The sequence below is a fragment of the Podarcis vaucheri genome (assembly GCF_965113315.1).
Source record: "Podarcis vaucheri genome assembly, chromosome: 8".
Classification (NCBI taxonomy): Eukaryota; Metazoa; Chordata; class Lepidosauria; order Squamata; family Lacertidae; genus Podarcis; species Podarcis vaucheri.
The window spans coordinates 94,742,155-94,761,655 of record NC_138766.1 but is presented as its reverse complement, the minus strand read 5'-3'; the positions used below and the strand labels follow the sequence as shown (position 1 = coordinate 94,761,655).

At 53.2% G+C, this 19,501-nt stretch overlaps 1 protein-coding gene across 6 annotated transcripts in view; it reads left to right on the top strand.

Annotated features, from left to right (window-relative positions):
- MROH1 (maestro heat like repeat family member 1) overlaps window positions 1-19,501 on the top strand; it is a 52,877-nt gene that overhangs the window by 10,418 nt on the left and 22,958 nt on the right. For all 6 annotated transcript variants that reach the window (XM_082235443.1, XM_082235444.1, XM_082235439.1 and 3 more), the window contains exons 3-16: window positions 2,612-2,757; window positions 3,561-3,692; window positions 4,530-4,692; window positions 4,955-5,053; window positions 8,038-8,189; window positions 9,334-9,474; window positions 9,827-9,919; window positions 10,812-10,890; window positions 14,275-14,388; window positions 15,388-15,461; window positions 16,933-17,052; window positions 17,441-17,560; window positions 18,103-18,247; window positions 18,684-18,724. In XM_082235443.1, coding sequence (XP_082091569.1) covers window positions 2,612-2,757; window positions 3,561-3,692; window positions 4,530-4,692; window positions 4,955-5,053; window positions 8,038-8,189; window positions 9,334-9,474; window positions 9,827-9,919; window positions 10,812-10,890; window positions 14,275-14,388; window positions 15,388-15,461; window positions 16,933-17,052; window positions 17,441-17,560; window positions 18,103-18,247; window positions 18,684-18,724 — 1,619 coding nt within the window. The remainder of the gene's footprint in view (window positions 1-2,611; window positions 2,758-3,560; window positions 3,693-4,529; window positions 4,693-4,954; window positions 5,054-8,037; window positions 8,190-9,333; window positions 9,475-9,826; window positions 9,920-10,811; window positions 10,891-14,274; window positions 14,389-15,387; window positions 15,462-16,932; window positions 17,053-17,440; window positions 17,561-18,102; window positions 18,248-18,683; window positions 18,725-19,501) is intronic.

The window sequence follows — 19,501 nt, the reverse complement described above, 5'->3', positions numbered from 1 at the left end:
AAAATTTGTGTGAGAAGATGGAAGGCCTTGTACTCACACGGTCACAGAGAGCCTTTTAATGTAGTTTGGTTCCGAAAGATGCCACATTCTGTGACAGACTTCCAGTGGCGTTCCATGGCGGACCCCTCCGTGTCTGCTGTGGCTCACGTGATAAGTGGCCATGGATGTTTGCCACGTAGCTCCGAAAGGGGTTTGCTTTGTTCAGCCTTTCCTGCGCTGCAGCCAAGATGTGCCGCCTTTGCAGAGCACACAGGAGGCTTCCTGCTCCTGGCTGAGCTTCTTAGCCCCCCCCCCCCCCGACCTTTAGCAATGAATAATCATGCAGCTAATGTGCAGCACGCCATCACCCTCTGGGTCAGACAAAAGGTCCCTCTAGGCATGCCTTCCTAGTCTCGCAGTGCCTGCCAGATGCTCCCAAGGGGGCAGCCCACAAGTGCAGCCCCATTCCACTGGCTTGGATTCCTGTTCGGAGGCCTATGACGGAGCCACAACAGGATCACAACTCCCCCCATCCCTGACTCTTCTCCTGCTGTGGCTGGTGGAGTTGGAGCCCGGGGCTCTCCAGAGAGCCACTGAAGGTTCCCTGCCCCTGTGCTGTGAGGGCCAGTGGGCTTCAAGGGGTGATTTGCCCCATCGTCTCCATGCAGGATTTGGCCACGCTCTGCCAGTGCAGACGCCAGCATCATCTCAGCCCCCGTTTAGTCTGAAGTGTTTTATTTGATGTTTTATTTATTTATTTATTTTATAAAATATTTATTAAAGTTTCACAAATTATATAAACAAACACAACAATACAAGCAAGCACAAACAAGAAAAAGAAACAAGTATAATTTCAAAACCTTATTTTCTTAAAACTTACTTCACCGACCTCCCTATACCTCCCCTTTCTGCATTCCAATTTCAAATATTTAGTTCAGCAAATCCTCACCCTTAATTTTATCTAATTGTTAACCTTTCTTTTCTTTTAACTTAATCTTTACAACTGTAATCCACTTACTTTCTAAAGCCGCATCATTTTAACACTCATTAATTTTACAATGTTTCTTAAGATAGTTCTTAAATTTCTTCCAATCTTCTTCCGCCGTCTCTTTTCCCTGGTTTCGGATTCTGCCAGTCATTTCTGCCAGTTCCATATAGTCTATCACCTTCATCTGCCATTCTTCCAGAGTGGGTAGATCTTGTGTCTTCCAATACTTTGCGATGAGTATTCTTGCTGCTGTTGTAGCATACATAAAGAATGTTCTGTCTTTCTTTGGCACCAATTGGCCGACAATGCTATTTGATGTTTTAAGGTCTGGTAAACCGCTCTGCGATCTTTTTTTCTTTAAAATCTGTATGGTATAGAAATGAGAAGAAAATTAATCATCACCGTCCTCTCCAATACCCGGTGCCTCTCACCCTTCTCCCAGGGAGCAGGAATGCTCCTCTTACCAGCATCCCATCGTGTTCCTCGTCTGTTGATTAGGAGGCAGCGCAGAGAATACTAAGCGGCTTGGCAGTTGCCTCACTGCCCAGGGACTCTCCTGGAGGGCTGCTGCCGTCATGGTCCTCTTGTGAGGCCAAGGAGGCTTGTGGAGAGCTCTCTGCGTCCTCTTGAGTGGCACTCAGAGTGGTCTGTGCCTGGAGCCAAAGGGCTCCTTGACGTTGGCCTGGCCCTGGCAGGCTGTTCAAAGAGCGGAGGAGTCCAGCCGTGTGTGCTCTGGGTTTCCCTTCGTGTACTTTCTTCCGCAAACTCACAGGCAGCAGAAGAGCTGGGTGGGAGCTGGTGGGGCTGATGGTGAGAGGACCCCAAGGGCTGACGAGAGGAGGTGGTGGCAAATTCTGGGTGCTCCAAGTGCCTGGTGGAAGAATGGAATATTTTCTATGGCGCTCTTAAGTCAGGCAAATGAGCACCTAGCTAGGACGGTGTCGTCTCAAGCAGGGTGGTCCCGGGTGCTTAGCCGGGTCTCTGTGCCCTGTGACAGGGCAGTGTTGCTTGGGAAGATGGAGTGACGCCTCCAAGACCAGGCCAAAGCCGTTCCCCTTTGCTCCTCGCCTCGTTCTGCAGTTTGGGAGTCCGAGACTCAGGCAGCTCAGCAGTTTGTCTGCTGCAGCCTGGCCTGCTCCCAGTTGACCTTGACCACTTTCTGTATTCATTAAAAACACACAATTCTGGATCTTTCCATTGGGCCTCCATGCATTTATTTATTTTTTACTCCTATGTCCTTTTCCTAATCCTGCAAGGAATCCTAGGGGGTAGATGTTGCCCTCCCAAACCTGAGAGCTGCGTGCAAGAGATGAGGGTTGGGTTTGGGAGTGCCGTGCTAACAAAGAGGCCGCATTTGCACAAATCCAGGTGGAAGCCCGCAGTTGGGGAGCTCTGTCTCTGGTGCAGAGGCCTCTTGCTCCCTGAGAGGAAAGAAGGAAGGAAGGAGCCAAGATAGTCACAGCAGCACCAACAGGACTCCTTGAGGTGTGGGCATAGGCGCAGGGCCCATGGAATGAGCCTGGCAGGAGTACTGACCTTGGAGGAGGGTGTCTGTCGCAACCCATGGATGGCTGGGGGGGGGGATGCTGTAATGGAAATGTTTGTGGAGCCTCCAGCCTTCGCTTCCTTCTGTCTCCTCTTCAGGGCTGGCCATGACCCTGATGGATGCCACAACAGATAAAGACCCTCTGGTCCACGAGCAAATATTTAGCGCTCTGTGCTACCTGGGAGGAGCGGAGCCGGAGGAGATCTTGAACGCCTGCGAGGAGTACCTGCGGCAGCACGACAAGGTGAGGCAGGGCAGGTCTGGCTGCTTGGTTGGCTCTAGCCGAATGGCACAGAATCGTGAAGCTGGATGGGGCCCCTGCGATGCCTGTGGCGCATGGAGAGAGCCTCTTGGCGCATGGAAGCAGGAGAGGGAGGCTGAATGCTCTTTGGGCTGTGGGGGAGAGAGAGCAGGAGGGATTGAGGTCAAAATGAGCCCTGCTAACTGCTGAAAGCTTCGCCTCCTTCCCCACCCAGTATTGAAGACATCTGGGGTTTTTTGTTTTAATTTTTGCTGTTTCTTTAAGTGCTAGGAAACTCGCCTTTAGAATTGGGATTCTGGTGCCAGGGAACCTCTGTTGGTTATTTGCAGATCAGTTGTGCTGCAGAAGGCGTGCTGGGGAGACCACACATTCAAGAAACCCAAAATAACTTTTGTTAGGTTTTAATAACAAAAACAAAAACTCCTTTTGCACTAAATTACATTATATCAATAAGTGCAACCCATCTGCCAGGGAACTGAGAGAGCTAGGTGCTGCTCTTTATACACTATGCCCAACAGCTTAATTAACATAATTTAACAGCACCGGCTATACTGCTTCACAGCTGTAAAACTAGGTCACGTTATTTGCTCTGGCCTGTAAAGAAATACACATCTTGCGAAACAGTAATGAACCTTAATAGTTAAAGAAACCATTCAACAACCTCCTGGTGGCTTGTGCCCCATATTGAGGGGGGGGGATGCACAAGTGACCTTGGATTTTTGGCCTGGAGTGCAGGGCCGTTCTGGGCAGCCCCTGACCCCCGTCTCCTCCGACCCCCTTTCCAGCTGGCTTACCCGCACCGCATCATCGTCCTGAGGGCCATGGAGTCGGTGGTGAGGAGCAGCCTGGCCCAGCTGGACAAGAGCACAGCCAAGATCGTCATCTTCCTGGCCTCCAGCGAGATGACCAAGTCGAAGGTACCGGGAGCGCTGCTCCGCTGGGGTCCTGGCTGGAGAGGGCTTTCCCAGATTGCTGAGATGCCTGCAAGCTGCTCTGGGCACGCAGACCCCCACCTTCTGAGGACCTGGGATTTCTCCTCTTGCTCTTGGCAAATAATAATAATTATAAATTGTTATTTATACCCCTCCCTTCCCGGTTCAGAAAACCAGGCTCAGGGTGGCTAACAACAAATTTAAAACACTTAATTGATGCAACAAAAACAGCATAAGATACAGTATAAAACGTTCAAAATTCAAAAATCAATTTAGGGGGAAAATTCTGATGATCACCAGGGCTAGCTGGCTAAATTAGTTCTATTTGGGCCAGTGGAGAATTAGCTGTGGGATCCCAGAGCGGGTAATCATATAAGGGGAGGAGGAGGGGAGGAAGGGGAATAAAAGATCAAGCTAAGTTCAAATTGAAAGCCAGGTGGAATAGCTCTGTCTTACAAGCCCTGCGGAAGGAGGTGAAATCCTGCAGGGCCCTGGTCTCCTGGGACAGAGCATTCCAGCAGGTCGGAGCCATCACTGAGAAGGCCCTGGGGGAGGGATAGTCTGACTTCCTTAGGGCCCGGGACCTCTAAACTATGGTTCTTCATGGACCTTAAGGTCCTCTGTGGGGCAGACCAGGAGAGGCGGTCCCGTAAATATGAGGGCCCTAAGCCACGAAGTGAAAGTGACCTCTGGCTGCCTTTGAGCCACGCCAGACCTGCCTGTGGGTGCTCCCTGGTCCTCCTGCCTGCCCCATGGGGCGCCTGGGCCTGGGGTGGGCAGGCCCATGTTGCAGTTGAGGCCTCTTCTTCCCGTTTGCTCCAGGAGATCATCTTTGAGTGGCAGCAGGCGGCCAGCAACGTCCTGGTGGCGGTTGGCAGGCGCTTCATCAACAAGGTGATGGAGGAGGTGCTGACCAAGTTCCAGCCTGGCATCGTGCCCCATTACTTCATTGTGCAGACGTTCGCCAACCTCTCCATGACCAACGGTCAGTGGTTCTCTCCTCCCTCCAAATCCCTAGCAGTTCTCTCCCCCTGGAGAGGAGAGGGGCCAGGACATGAATGGGTGGTCTGGAACCACGGTGTGGCTAGGAGACCATAGGTGTCCTCTGGGGCCAGAGACCAGGTGTGGGGGCTCCCCTCTGCACCACCACCAGCTCCCCATAGGTTATCCAGGCTGACGCTCTGAGTTCGAGTTCCCCAAAGGACTTGGTTTCATCCAGCTTCCCTCCCTCTCCTCCTCCCGGCCAGTGTTTGGGATGGTGCCGTTCCTGAACTCCATTCTGGGGACCATGCTGCCCATGCTGGGGATGGCCAAGCAGGACAACATGAGGACCGTCTTCTGCTACGGTAAGGCGGCCAGGGTCCCGTCCCCCCCCCCCCCGCTCTCTGGTGGCTCAGGCAGGAGCTGTGGCTCGTAGGTGCCCTTGTGGAAGGGGAGCAGGCAGCGCTGCATGTGCTCAGCGCTTGGGCAGAAAGGGATCTCAGGCCAAACATCGGAATATGCTCAAGTGTGTGTTCTCCTTCTCTCCGTGAAGAGCATTTATCCTGAAGAAGGATGGCATCTTCTAAATGCCCCACATTAGCTGTGGCGTTAAATGGCACTCAGTCCCCAGCCATTCCAAAGTTAATCAGTGAGGCTTCTTGCTAACGATGAATATGGGGACACTGGCCATCCATGCCTGATGTTGGCATCAAACCCAGAAAGCTCCTTGCCTCTGTCTCCTGCAAGCCAAACTCTGCTCCTGGTCGTTCTCTTGCAGATTTCTTGCCTGTGTCCGTATTAACAGGGCACAGCTTACATTTGTCCCTGGAGGGCTGTGGGTCAAGTCACTGAATGCCCAGGAGCCAAATTTTATTTTATTTAGGATTCTTGGACAGGAAGTGGGATAAATAGGCCCCGCGTTCCATCAGGTAGGAAAGGCATTGTGGCTCCGATTTCTCCGGCTGATTTAGTGGCGTTCTTCATGCTCTGGACTGCGATGGCCACATTGGGCTCATCCCAAAGCCATGGCTGATGCCCAAGAACACGCTTGCCTGTGCGTCTCTGTCTTCTGATTGGTGCAAAACTGTCACAGAATGTGTTGGTGGGACTACATTTACAGTGGTGCCTCGCAAGACGAAAAGAATCCGTTCTGTGATTCTCTTCGTCTAGCGGTTTTTTTCGTCTTGCGAAGCAAGCCCATTGAAGGATTAGCGGATTAGCGCTATTAGCGGTTTTTAGAGGCTTTTGGAGGCTTTTAGCGGCTTATCTGCTGATCGGATCAGCTGATAAGCGGCTTAGTGTTATTAGCGGCTTTTAGGGGCTTATCTGCTGATCGGATCAGCTGATAAGCGGCTTAGCGGCTTAGAAAAAGGGGGGGAGGGAAAAAACCCCGCAGGAACTTGCAAGACATTGTCGTCTTGCGAAGCAAGCCCATAGGAAATTCGTTTTGCGAAGCACCTCCAAAACGGAAAACTCTTTCGTCTAGCGAGTTTTCCGTCTTGCGAGGCATTCGTCTTGCAGGGCACCACTGTACTACTAAACACTGTTGGACTCTCTCTCGTCTTTAAAATCACTAATTGAAGTTGGGGGAAAATGTTTGTCCTCTCCCCCTCTTAATGTTTTGACCTTCAAATGCAGGGGTTGGCAAGGCTTAGCGGGCATGGGCCGGATCACTCCCGCAGAGATCCTCCGTGGGCCGGGTCGGCGCAGCGTGATGCCAGAAATCACTGCTGCGCATGCCCAGATGCTGGAAATTGTGCTGGCGCAGAAGCAATTTCTGGAGTCGCGGAAGACAGTCCCCGCGGTGTATTGCGCCAGTTTAGTGTAGCATGTGGGGACTCGCAGCCAGTTTGGGGGCGGCTCTTGGGCCGGTTAAACAGCCTCTGTGGACTGCTTCCGGCCCCTGGGCCCTAGGTTGCCAATCCCTGCTTGAATGCAGCGTGAGAAGAACATTTGCACCCATTAACCATACCCATGACTGGCTTCTTAAAAGTCAGATTTCCAGCTTTGAGTGCTTAGCCTGTTTATTGTGGTATTAATTCTCACTGATCTTCTTTACATGTACAGTGGTGCCTCACAAGATGAAATTAAATTGTTCCGCGAGTTTTGTCGACTTGCGATTATTTTCGTCTTGCGAAGCACGGTGTCGGGAAAGTTTTGGAAAAGCTTCAAAAATCACCAAAGTCTTTAAAAACCTCAAAAAAGGCTACCACACCGCGTTCTATGAGTTGCTCCTCGAAGTCAAGTCGCAAGTATATTAACGGTGTTAAGAAAAAGGAAACAAACTTGCAAGACGTTTCCGTCTTGCGAAGCAAGCCCATAGGGAAAATCGTCCTGCGAAGCAGCTCAAAAAACAAAAAACCCTTTCGTCTAGCGAGTTTTTTGTCTTGCGAGGCATTCGTCTTGCAAGGTACCACTGTACATTTTGTATGTTTGATTTTGTGTTAAAAATTATCCACACTTAGCTTTTGCCCTGCTCTTTCCAGGCATGGGTCCACATTCTAAAGCGCTGTATCTGAGGGTAGATATTTAGTGCTCTTTAGTGCTCAATCAGAGCAAACATCAGGTTTTTCCCAGATTGCCAATTGCTCCGATTGAGCTTTAAAGAGCAGGCTTCCGCAGGAAAATCTCCAGAGCCCCCAAAAGGCGCCCGGACACGGAGCTTTGAAGCGCAGGCTGTGCCTGGAAGGAGTTGAGGAAAGAGGAGGTGCAGAGAAGCCCCAAACCTCTGTAGAATATGTTGGGTGGGGAGGCTGTGCTCAGGACAATTTCTGGAGAAGCTTTTCTTTCTGCTGAGGTCCAGGATTCCTGAGCCCGGCCTTCACATCAAACGGATCCTACGCAAGGTGACTAGTCGCAAGGGGGTCTTTCTGGTCTGGGTGATTCCAAGGAGGGCGAAGGGTCTCCTGCCCACCCCTCAAACAAAGAGTCTTGAGGGTGGGGCCTGCAGGGGGCGGGCGCTGTGCATGTTGGACTTGCAGGCAAGGGGCCTAGATCTTGATAAGGCTGCTGTGCTCTGTCTCTCAGGGAAACTAAAGGGCAGTTGATAGTTTTGAGCATCATAAGAGCCTTGCTGGATCAAGCTAAGAGGGGGTGGGCTGTGCCCCCCAGGGCCCAGCCAAGGGGCCACTATGGGAACCCTGCAAGCAGAACAAGAGCTCCACAACCCCCTTCCCTCACTTGGGTGCCCCAGGGACTGCTGCTTCTGATCCCGGAGGCATCTCATGGCCGGGAGACCAATTTGTGGAGGATAAAAACGAATTCCTGTTTTAAAGCCATCCAGATGTGCTGAGGGACAACTTGGGTGGGGCAGTGTGGAGCCACAGCTGGCATGAAATCTGTTCCATAGCTTTGCAGAACTTCAGCGAGAGCATCCAGGAGTACATGGCGAATCTGGACCAGGCGCCAGACCCGACGGTGAGGCGAGACACCTTCTCCAACGACATCTTCAGTGCTTACGAAGTCCTTTTCAACAACTGGCTGCAGACCCGGGAAACAAAGGTGGGGCGAGAGGTTGAGCTGGGGGCTGGGGGTCGGGGGTCCCTGGGGGAGGAGAGCCTTTCCCTCCCCCCTGCCTGCTGCTCCGGACAAATCTCTGCCGCTGGGCTCTCCTTTTTGGCCCTGTGACTCCTCCACCCACGAGGGCCGGTGTGTTGCGGTCGCCTTCGTTTATAGACCCGCCTTTCCATAGATGACGCTGGAGGCGGCTGACATCAGCTGGCTCCCAGTCTCTCCCTTGCGCACGCCCCTTGCTCTGTATGTCCTGCAGAGGAAATCACCCTTCCAGGGTGAGATGCAGCCCATTTAGAGTACAGGATAAGGAGCAAACAAGATGGCAGCCAGGGCAGGAGCTGGGGAGCCATTTGGGCAGGAGGAGGAAGTCTTTCAGCTGGGCCTGGAAGACCCAGGGACTGTGGAGTGGGAGGAACAGGGCATGGGAAGGGAGAGCTTTTGAAATTATCAGGATCTCAATTAAATCTGGTTCTCTTTGCTGGGGTGGCTTGTTTGGGAGCAATGCTATGAGGTCCAGCGCCGAGGGCCTTCTGGCGTTCCCTCATTGTGAGAAGCAAGGTTACAGGGAACCAGGCAGAGGGCCTTCTCGGTAGTGGCCCCCGCCCTGTGGAACGCCCTCCCATCAGATGTCAAAGGCATAAACAACTACCTGACGTCTTAAGGCAGCCCTGTTCAGGGAAGTTTTTAATGTGTGACATTTTAGTGTATTTTTGGTCTTTGTGGAATCCGCCCAGAGTGGCTGGGGAAACCCAGTCAGATGGGCGGGGTACAAATAATAAATTATTATTATTTATTTATTTGAAAGAACATTCTAAACACCTGAAAACGTTTGTGGCTTTGAATTGAAATGTTTTGTAATGGGAATATAAGGGACTGATTTACATTTAATGAGTGGAAATACAAAAATAAGAGAGAAGGTAAGAAGGTGGCTATGGAAATTCTAAGAACAAAGCAAAAATATGTACGGAAGTCAGAGAGAGGGGCAGGAGGAGGTCCATGATGCTCGGACAGAGCGATGTTTGAATTTATTGAATTATGTATGGAAACTGTGATTATGCTAAAATTGAAAATGCAATAAAAATTAAATAAATAAAAAATAGAAGTCCCGTGACCCCCCTGCCCCCCTTTGCAGCTTCGACTGGCTGTTGTGGAGGCGCTAGGCCCCATGAGCCACCTGCTGCCCAGTGAGAAGCTGGAGGAGCAGCTCCCTCGCCTCATCCCGGGGATCCTGACCCTCTACAGGAAGCCAGCAGAGGCCTACTATGTGTCCAAGGTAGGCAGGGAGAAGGGGGCCGGGGAGAGAGAGGGCGGGGGCTTGTGGGCCTCTGTCCTTGGGCTTTGCTGCCAAAGCTCGCCGGTCCTTTAGGCTTCAGCCCTTGCCTTCCCTGAGCACCGCCAAGACTTCGAGAGGCAGAGGCCAGGCTGCCAAGCGTCCCGTCTGGTTTGCGGGCTGGGCAGTCCTGCCAAGACCGGATGCGGAGAAGGAGCCATTCTCCCCTTGGTCTGCAGGTGGGGTGGGGGGGCCTCACCTGGGTGTGGGGCTGGGAAAGGGCTGCTTCCCCAGAGGGTGGGGCTGCTAACCTGGGGCTGCGCTGTGTCTCTCCTGCCCTGTGTCCTCTGAGCAGAGCTTGTGCCAGATCCTCGAGGCAGCAGTCAACATCGGCAGCCGCACGCTGGACACGCAGCTGGAAGCCCTGCTCAACGCCCTGCAGCTCCAGGTGGGGAAAGGGGGCCGGGGGGACGACGACAACAACCCTTTAAACTCTGCCTCTCCAGCCTAGGCAGGGGCCCTCCAAGCGCTTTGGACCACCCTTCCCAGCAGCCCCAGGTGGTGCACTGGCTTGCTGCTGCTGGAGAGCAATAATAATAATAATAATAAATTGAGGCGTTCCCAAAGCAAAGGAAGGATTAGACTCTGATTAACAGAATACACACAAGGCTTGACCAGCAAGACTCTGGGAGGGGTGCGTATAATAATAATCCTCTCCACCCCTTGGCCCAGGTTGTTTTATTCACAAATAAACTTTTTACACAGTGTTCGTAAGAACCAATCAGATTTCCTCTGAGGATTTCAAAAAACCCCACGTGGGACAAAGTCAGATCAGAATAAATTCTTTCAACTACAAAGACTACTCTGAGCATTCATACATATCTGAGAGTAAATAAAAGAGGAAGCAATGTGTTTAGGAAACCCTGAGGTCATAAACAGGAGAGGCTGGAGGGCAGTATTTGCCATCTCCTTCCTGGCCCTTAAGATCTATCTAAAGATTAAACGACATCAAAGCTGACTATCATCCTTATGACCCAGGATGCCTGGGGAAGCAACTGGTCTGTGTTTCAGAATGCTTATACGTGCCTGTCAGGCAGAGAAAATGGCCAGAGATGCAGAGGCTTGTGGGGTTTGATCAGAAATTATTGTCAATGAATTAAACCCAGTCAACGCCATGCTTTCATAGCGGACATAATGGCTTGCTTCACATTTCATAATTCCTCATAGTAATCCCACCTGCCCCCCACACTCTGGATATCTGCACCCCTACAATAAATGTAGTGAAATGGCTGCCCCCCTGTTCCTGCCTCACTGGCCTTTTCTCCTCCTCCCTCGAGCAGATCTGCTCCCCTCTGGACTCCTCCACGCCTGTCCAACTGAAGAATCACAATGAGGTCCTTCGCTGCTTCACGGTGCTTGGTAAGAGCCCAGGGAGATCTCTCCCCCCCCCTCTCTCTCTCTGGATAACCACTGTGAGTTGGCTGTGGCTGCTGCTGATTGTGGAGCTGAGTTTCCTGATAATCTTTTTTTTTTAGAAAAAAAAAGGAAAAGGAAAGAAGCAACCATCTTACTAGTCCTCAAGACTGTGTGGTGAAATGCTTGGAGGGGGGAGAGCAGGGTGGGCAGGGCTTTCATTGGGACTTCAGGACCTTGCATTGCTTTTTGCAAGCACTCCATCCATTGTAAGTCAAAGTCTCGCTTTTAATTTTGCTAATCTTGGAGAGGAGCAGACTTCTGCTCTTCCAGTTATGGAGGAGCTTTTTCCTTCCTGTTCTGCAACGTGCAGAGCTTGCACAGCCGCTGCCTGCTTTGGGGCAATGTGTGCCTGGGAGAATGGTCTGCCCTGGGAGAAGGAATGCCCCTTCCAGCTGTGCCTTACGGGCCCCTGCTGTGTGCTGCACCTGATGTGTCCGTCCTCCGGGTCAAAAATGTAGAGCTGGGTGTCCTGCGTCACGAGTCCTTGAGCAGGAGGGCATTGCCCGCTGCAGGTGCCGCAGTTCCTGGCGACAGTGCAGAGTTGAAAATTCTGGGTGTGACATGTTGAGCAATAGGAGCCCATGTGCGTGTGACTTGGAACGAAATTCAGAACTTCCTCTTTGGCCCTCGGGGTTGCAAAGGTTGGCTGCCCTGCTGCTCTGTCGCCTCTGACCCCGCTGTGTTTTGCTCCCTTCCCACTTTGGGGTTCCTGCAGTGCCATAAATCACAGGGCTCTCTAGCCATCGCTCTTCAAGGAGCTGTTTCTGGCAGGGACACGGACATCTGGCAATGTTTGTCCACTGTCGAAGTGCGACTTCTTTTCTTTTCGCCCTCCAGTTCGCACTTCCGTTGTGCAAGAGCTCTTCCTCTTTCTCTCTCCACCTCCCCATATCTCTTGAGTAATCTTTTGGCAAGCCTGTATTTCCTTAGAGCCCTGTCGTTATCTTTTTTTACGAAGCACAGCGGGCCTTGTTGCAGTCCCAGCACACCAGTACAGTTGAAGGAGGCGGTCGTGAGACCGTTTGGTCTAAAAAAAAAAAAAAAATCCTGACTGGACCCAAAAGATTAGAACAACTATCTCCCATTTTCCAATCCCCCCTTTTGGGACGAGGTGCCTGAAGTGTCTGGGGGCAGCCTGAAACGGGGTCTCGTTTCAGTTAAGCTTTTGAGCCAGGGTTTGGCCCAGGAGCAGCTTTGATGGATAACCCGTGTCCGGACAGGGGAGGAAGGGGCCCATGTGGATTCTCTTGGCTCTCGCGTTGGCTTTTGGTCGTGGTGTTTTGTGGGATCGGCTCTGGAGCAAAAGTCTGGCTCCTCTCCTTTCAGAAGGGGGTGCTGGGGGATTTCTGCTTCAGTGTTTTGAGCTGGGGGGTCTTCAAGTTCCCAGCTGGAAAAGGTTCAGAAAAGAGCCACAACATGTTGAAGGCAATGGAGCACATTTCTCAGTGCTGCAGGGAAGGGCCTTTTCTGTGGTGGCTCCTTGAGTGAGTGGAACGCCCTCACAAGCGAGAGCCTCTGGCTCTGGCACCACAAACTTTTCAGTGTCAACTTAAGAACTCGTTTGTCCAGGCTTTTTGAATTATGGTATCTTTAGTTCAGTGTTTCCCAAACGTTTTTGGGCAACGGCACACCTGTTCACCGGAAAAAAATCTCGCGGCACACCACCATTAAAGCCCCGCCCCGTGACGTCAGCGCGCAGCGTCACGCCGGGAGGGACGCACAAAAGTGAATGTTTTTTCCCTTCCCCTTGCTGGGGTGGGAGGAGGCAGCAGAGCGAGGGACTGAGGGACGGCGGCAGCTGAGGCGGCGGCGGCTGTTGTGGTGGTGGCGGCGATAGCGGGCAGAGGAGGAGCCGTCGCCGGGAGTTGCTGCTGCTGTTGTTGCTGCTGCTGCCCGGACATGCCGGCCTCCTCCTCCTCCGCTGTCTCGCGCTCCTCCCTTTTGCGCGCGCTGCCCCGCCGCTCGGCACCACCACCGCGGAGCCGCCCCCGGCTCAACGCGGATCCTCGCCGCCGCCGCCTCTCGCCGCCCGACTCGCCCGCCTCCCTCCCACGGCACACCAGCCAACGTCTCACGGCACAGTAGTGTGCCGCGGAACACCGGTTTGGAAACACTGCTTTAGTTTGTGGAATGCTTTTATTCCTCTTAGTTGTATTGTCTATGTTACAACATACAGTCCTACCTCGGGTTACAGCCGCTTCAGGTTTTGTTTTTTCAGGTTACGGACTGCCGAAATCTGGAAGTATCGGAACGGGTTACTTCCAGGTTTCGGTGGTCATGCGTGCGCAGAAGCGCCAAATTGCAACCTGGGCGTGCGCAGACGCGGGTTGAGAACGCTGCGGGTTGCGAATGTGCATCCCCACACGGATCACGTTTGCAACCCGAGCATCCACTGTAGTTGTAACTTTGCATTTCTTTCTACACTGCCTTGGAATCTTCTGTCATTTTGACTTGAACGGCAGCTTATAACATCCAACCGACAAATCCTTAAGTCCTTCTCTCCCGCTGCCTGACCCCGTCATCAAATGGTTTTGTGACACGTGTCCATTTTGGCTCCCTTATTGCTGCACAGGATCCCCCTGGCTCCTGGATTGGTGCAAGGACTGGCCTTGCCTAAGGCTGAGGAGGCTCCCCTGTGACTCCAGGTCCTGGGCTGGAGCTCTTTCTGTGTCCACCTGGAAGGCTGCCCTGGCAGTGGATGAGTGAGCACAGTATTATGTTTGGTGTTAAGGTTTTAGACTTATGACAAGTTATTGTAAGTTTAAGTGAAGTCTGCTGCAACCGGATTTCTTATGGACTGTGCCAATCCTGAATGTTTTGGATTTGTGACCATGATGCTCATTTGCCTTCAGTAACAGCAAAGCTCTGCTGGATGAAATGCAATTGCCTGATTTTACAACAAATTAGAAACACTTTATATTTTACATTTTACAGTTTAAACTCCAAAACTATACCCCAAAAGAGTTTGCAATGTGGGACACTCACCCAAAGGAAGCACGGCTCAGCAAGAGACTGGCTATAAAACCATTAAAGACACCTGGCCTCATCGACCACCTGCTCCTTTAAGATAGGACTACAGCTCATTTTACCACTGTTAGTAGGGAAATATAAACGCCCCCCTTCAGCACAAAGAGATGCATTTAAACAACAAACTAGCATACAATTAAGCAGGAAAATAACTCGGCAAGAAAACGCAAGCCTCCCCCTTCCTCATAGTTTATCCAGCCTGTAGCCCAGCTTAAGAAATGGTCACCAATCCAGTACTGAGGCCGCTCCTCTTCCTCGCACGATGGTGACAATCCTGGTCTCAACTTTTCCCTCTTGCAGCCTCTTCCTTCCCGGACCGTTTGCTGGGATTTCTGCTTCCAAAGCTGGAGTCGGGCAATGAGCGGACGCGCGTGGGAACCCTCACCATCCTACGCCAAATCATCAACAGTGCCTGTGAGTGACGGAGGGGAGGGGAGGGGAGGGAGGGGGGGCTGCCTTTCCTAGGCTCCCCAGAGAAGGAGCAGCTGTGGCCAGATGCCCCCCTGCACTTCCTCAGGAGCAGGCTCTGTTTACACTGCTGCACTTGGGTCCCCGTGGCTGCAGTTTGGCTCATCCCACGCCCGGTTTTGGCAAGGGTGGGTGAGCTTGGAGTGGGCTGCCTCTCGCCTTCTTTGAGTCTTTTTTTTGGCCATGCCCCACCTAAGCATCTCTAAAACCCTGATCTCCCCTTCCCCTGTGACATATAATTCTTATTATTCAAAAAGTGAACTCCTGTTCATGTGAAGGAAGCCTAAAGGGCCATTTACTGTTCATCACTCATTCTTGAATTGCCCCCCTTAAGCATCAAATTGCCCCCCTGTGGGGAACCACAGGTCTAGACCCGGTTTGTCCTCCTTGCTGTGACTCTTCGGGGTCGTTCTGTTGGGTTGTCTGAAAAGGCCTGGGCCAGGAAGTGCAACTCTGCAGCAATCTCTCCTGGTCCCTTTTTGAAAGAGAAAGGTGTGAGGTCCCGCCAGAGGCAGGCTTGGGGGCCGCACAGCAGGCTGTGCCAGGGCTGGGCCAATTCAGAATGAGCAAGCCAGGACTGCAAAGGGAGGGTGTTGTGGGTGAACTCCAGCAGGAGCAGATTATCCCCCTCCTCGGTTCAGCCCGCTCTGAGGCTGGGACAGAGAAGCAGCTGGGTGTCTCCTCATGAGAAGCTCTGCGTTGCCTGGCTGCTGTCCAGCACTGCCCAAATAGCCTCCGTGGCCTCGGCCACACTCCTTTCCTCCATGGGTGGCAGTCTTCAGAGCTCTGGGTTGGGGGCAGTTGTGGGTCCCATGCTGTGCTCCCTGGTCGAAGGAGCATGGAGGGCTGGAGGTGGGGCTGGGGTGGTGGCGTAGGGCTGCCTTGCGCCTGCGTGGAGCTTTGGTCGGCTAAACGGCCCTTTCTGCTTGTCCCTCTTCTGCCCAGCCTCTCAGATGGAGATTAAGAAGCCCTTCATTCTCTCTTCCATGAAGCTGCCCTTGCAGGACAACAGCAATAAGGTGAGTGGGGGGGGGGAGAAAGTGGCAGCTCTCCTCCCCTCAATGTCTCCTCTGCTAACTTCCAGCCAGGCTCAGTGCACACCAGAAGCTTCTTGCAAGCGTTTATATGCCTCCCTCAAGCCCTCTCTGCTCTGTAAGCTTCCACTGAGTTGCCCTTTATGCCGGAGGGCCAGAGGGGACAGTGGCGTCCCCTGTGCCCAGCCTGTGGTCTCCACTTAGAGATGCGGGGGGGGGGGAGTTGCTCCTCCTGCCTAAGGCACCCTTTAGGGCAGGAGTTTGCCCAGCCAAGTGCAGCTGCTGCCCCTGGCGACAGTCTGGATCTTTCAGAGGACATGGCCAGGCCAAGCCCCTCATCCATGACAGGACTGAACGTGGCTCCCCTTTCTGGGCAGGGGGCCTGGAGCTGCTGCCTAGGCCTGTTTTTCGTGTAGGAAATCCATCATCCCACTCAGGGCAGCTGCCCTGAAAGGTTGCAGTTAAAGTCAGGCCAGGGAGGCTGGAATTGTGCAACCTGGTGTTTTGAAAGGCTTTTCCGTGGTGCTGGGGTAGCAGTCCCAGGGCAGCAAGAGCCCCCCTCCCTGCTCTCTGTAGCATTCCCAAAGCAAGGAAGGATTGGACTCTGATTAATAAAATACACACAGAGGCCTGACCAGCAAGAGGAGTGCGCATAATAGTTCCTCTCCACCCCTTGGCCCAGGTCATTTCATTCACGAATTAACTTTTTACACAGTGTTCGTAAGAACCAATCAGATTTCCTCTGAGCATTTCAAATAACCCCACGTGGGGACAAAGTTAAAAGTTAAAACTACAAAGAGCTAATTTGAGTATGCATAGTAGTCCAGAGTAAATAAAATGGGGAGCAAGGAGGAATGCTTTTAGGATACTCTGGAGGTCATAAATAAGCAGTAGACATTGGAGGAAGGATGGGTAGTATTCCTGGCCCGTAAGATCTATCTAAAGATTAACAAACTACATCAAAGTAGAGGCTTGACAACCATATGTCAGGAGTGCTCTGATGGTGTTTCCTGCTTGGCAGGGGGTTGGACTTGATGGCCCTTGTGGTCTCTTCCAACTCTAGGATTCTATGATTCTAAAGTAACCTACTAGCTTTATGTACTGAGGATGCCCTGTGAAGCAACTGGCCTGCGTTTCAGAATGCGGATCCGTGCCTGTCAGGCGTAGAGAAATGGGCCGTAGAGGGAAAATGGCCAGAGGTGCAGAGGCTTGTGGGATTTGTCAATGAATCAAACCCAGTCAATGCAATGTTTTCATCACGGACACGATGGCTTGATGCATATTTTATAATTCCTCATAGTAATCCCATCTGATCACTACACTCTCCTCTGGAGACCTGTGTGCAGGGCAGTTCTGTGCAGCCCCCTCCCTTGAAGTCTTGGGGGGGGCAAGAGGAGGGGGGAGGGTCCCAAGGGCAACCCACCCAGCTGGCAACTCCTCGGGTGCTTTTCCGCAGGTGAAGCGGGCCGTGGTGCAACTGATCAGCGCCATGGCCCACCACGGGTACCTGGAGCAGCCAGGCGGAGAAGCCCTGATCGAGTTTCTCGTCCGCCAGTGTGCCCTCCCCACGGACCAGGTGAGGCTCTGGCAGAGGAGCAGCAGGGCCCAGGCAGGCAGCCTCAAGGCCAGGCCTCTCCTCAACTCAAGATCTGTGGAACAAGCAGGGGGCTGACCCTTGGGAGCCATTTGTGGGTATCTCCTCCCGGGTCCAAGGCAGTTTCTCCGGTTCAGTTCCCTTGACCTAGCCCTGGGAATTCCAGGCCCCCACAGGCCTCAGGGTGGGTCCCCAATCTTCCCACATGGGCTGATGGGGTGCCGAGGGTCTCAGTGAGCGTTTGTGGGACCCACCTGCCATCCCGTGTCCACGGTGGCTTCACTTTGCAAAGGCCTTGTGAGAAGCGAAGTGGGATTTTTTTGGGGGAGGGGGTTGGGCTCTCTACCTATGTAACGTTGATTCTGTCCAGCCCCCCCAGCTCCCGCGGAGACATTCCCTGGAAACGGAGGACTTGACGGACGGCCACGTCCGGGACATCAGCGTGAACACGCTTTTCCTCATCAGCACCACGGTCGACAGGATGGCCGACGTGAGTCTCCCTAAGGAAAGGGCCTGACGTGGCTGCTTCCTGGGTTGCAGATCAAGGATTTCTGCCGGGCTCCACCAAGTGCTGCCAAACATCTAGCACAGGCTGGTCACGCAGAGTCCTCTTTAAAACCAGCTGCAGAGCGGCCGTCCCATCCTGTGCTCTTGCATGGGGCAGCTATGACCAAACCGCGCTCCCTGCAGTGTGTGTGGTACAGTCCGTTGCCTGACCTGGAAAGTGTCCCAGGGATTTGGGGGCCTCCAAAGGGAGCGCCGAGAGCTTCCAACGCGGTTTGGAGCCTGAGAAGATCAGCAGGCGCTGAGCTGCATGTGGGTCTTGCTCTGGGTCCCTGGGCGCTGCACCAGTGGCTTCTGCCTTGCTTGGAATGCTCTGGCTAGGGCCAGATTTTGAGGCATGCGCTCATCGGTCTGCAGTGGCTGCGCTGGGGAGGTGGGGAGCCTCCGGCATCACCTGGCTTTGCCTGCCTGCTCCAGGGAGCCCCTGCTCTTCTGCCTCACCAAGGCTGCTTCTCCCTTCCCTTGCAGGTCCTCTGGCCGTACCTCCTGGAGTTTGTGATCCCCATCCACTTGAGCAACGCCCTGACCCCGCTCTGCAAGAGCCTCATCTTCCTGGCTGCGCAGAGGCAAGAGAAGGATGAGCCTGACTTCCAGCTCCTCTATGAAGCCGGGGGTTCGTATCCCGTTGCCCTGAGGCCGGCTGGGTGCGTCCTTGCCGGGAGCGCTGGCTCTTTGCTGAAATCTCTGCTTTCACAAAGTCAGCTTGCGCAAGCGGAAGGCAGATGTTGCCTGATTTGGGCAGATGTTGTAAATGCTGTTCTTCTGCAAACTACCTTTCGGGGGGGGGGGCTGCAGACAGCCTAATGGGGGTGGGGGCTGCAGCTTGAGTCCTGCGCAGACCAGCTCTGATTTCTGAAGCTTCTGCCCAGGCCAGGCCCCGGGACCTGAACTCTTCCCTGCAAGGAGGCTGGCAGAGACCTTGGGGTTTTGCTCTTCTGCCCCTTGCAGAATGCAGATGCTGCTGCTACTGCCCCCCACGCCTGCTTTCTTCCACAGTGCGTGGACACAGGAGGTCTTGCCTTACTGTTTATTCCCCTCTTTATTTGCAGCCACGCTTCCAACCCCTCATGCTCTCCTGGCAAGGCTTCTGGTAAGTGTGAGGAGCTGGTCTGATCCATGGGTGAGAACGCCTGTGAAGCCACACGGGGTGGTGCGTTCAACCCCGGCAGAGACGCCCCCGTGCCCTGGAGAATGGCTCTCCCCTCGCCAGTCCAGGCGCTCTCTCCCTGTGCCCAACCGCCCTCCAGTTAGGCACGTGGCGCAGGTCTTCTCTGCAGGCAGTTTCTCCTCCTAGAGGGCTCCTCGCTGGGGCGCCTGAGCTGCAAGGGGGCTCCTGCCCAACACGATTGGCCTAGGGAAGGCTGGTGGCACCCAGCTTCCTGCGGCAAGCCCAACAGCATTCCTGTGGCAGGATCAGGCCCGGGGGGGCCCATCCCTCTCACCGTCCTGCTCTCTCAGTGGCCAGACAGACACCCACAGGGACACCCACAAAGCACTGCATGGCGCTGTCCTCAGTCCAGAAGCTGTTCTTTCCACAGGCCGGGTCCTCTGATCCTTCCAGCTGCCTGGATCTCTAGTGAAGACAGGGTTTAGACCAGGGGCCGGCAAGGTTTACTGTAGCATTCCCAAAGCAAGGAAAGATTGGACTCTGATTAATAAAATACACAGGAGGCTTGACCAGCAAGACCTTGGGAGGAAGTGTCAATAATAAACTGCCCACCCCTTGGCCCAGGTCGTTTTATTCACAAAAGAACTTTTTACACAGTGTTCATAAGAACCAATCAGATTTCCTCTGAGCATTTCAAAACCCCCACGTGGGAGAAAGTCAGATCAGAAGAAATTCTGTTAACTACATAGAAACTATTTC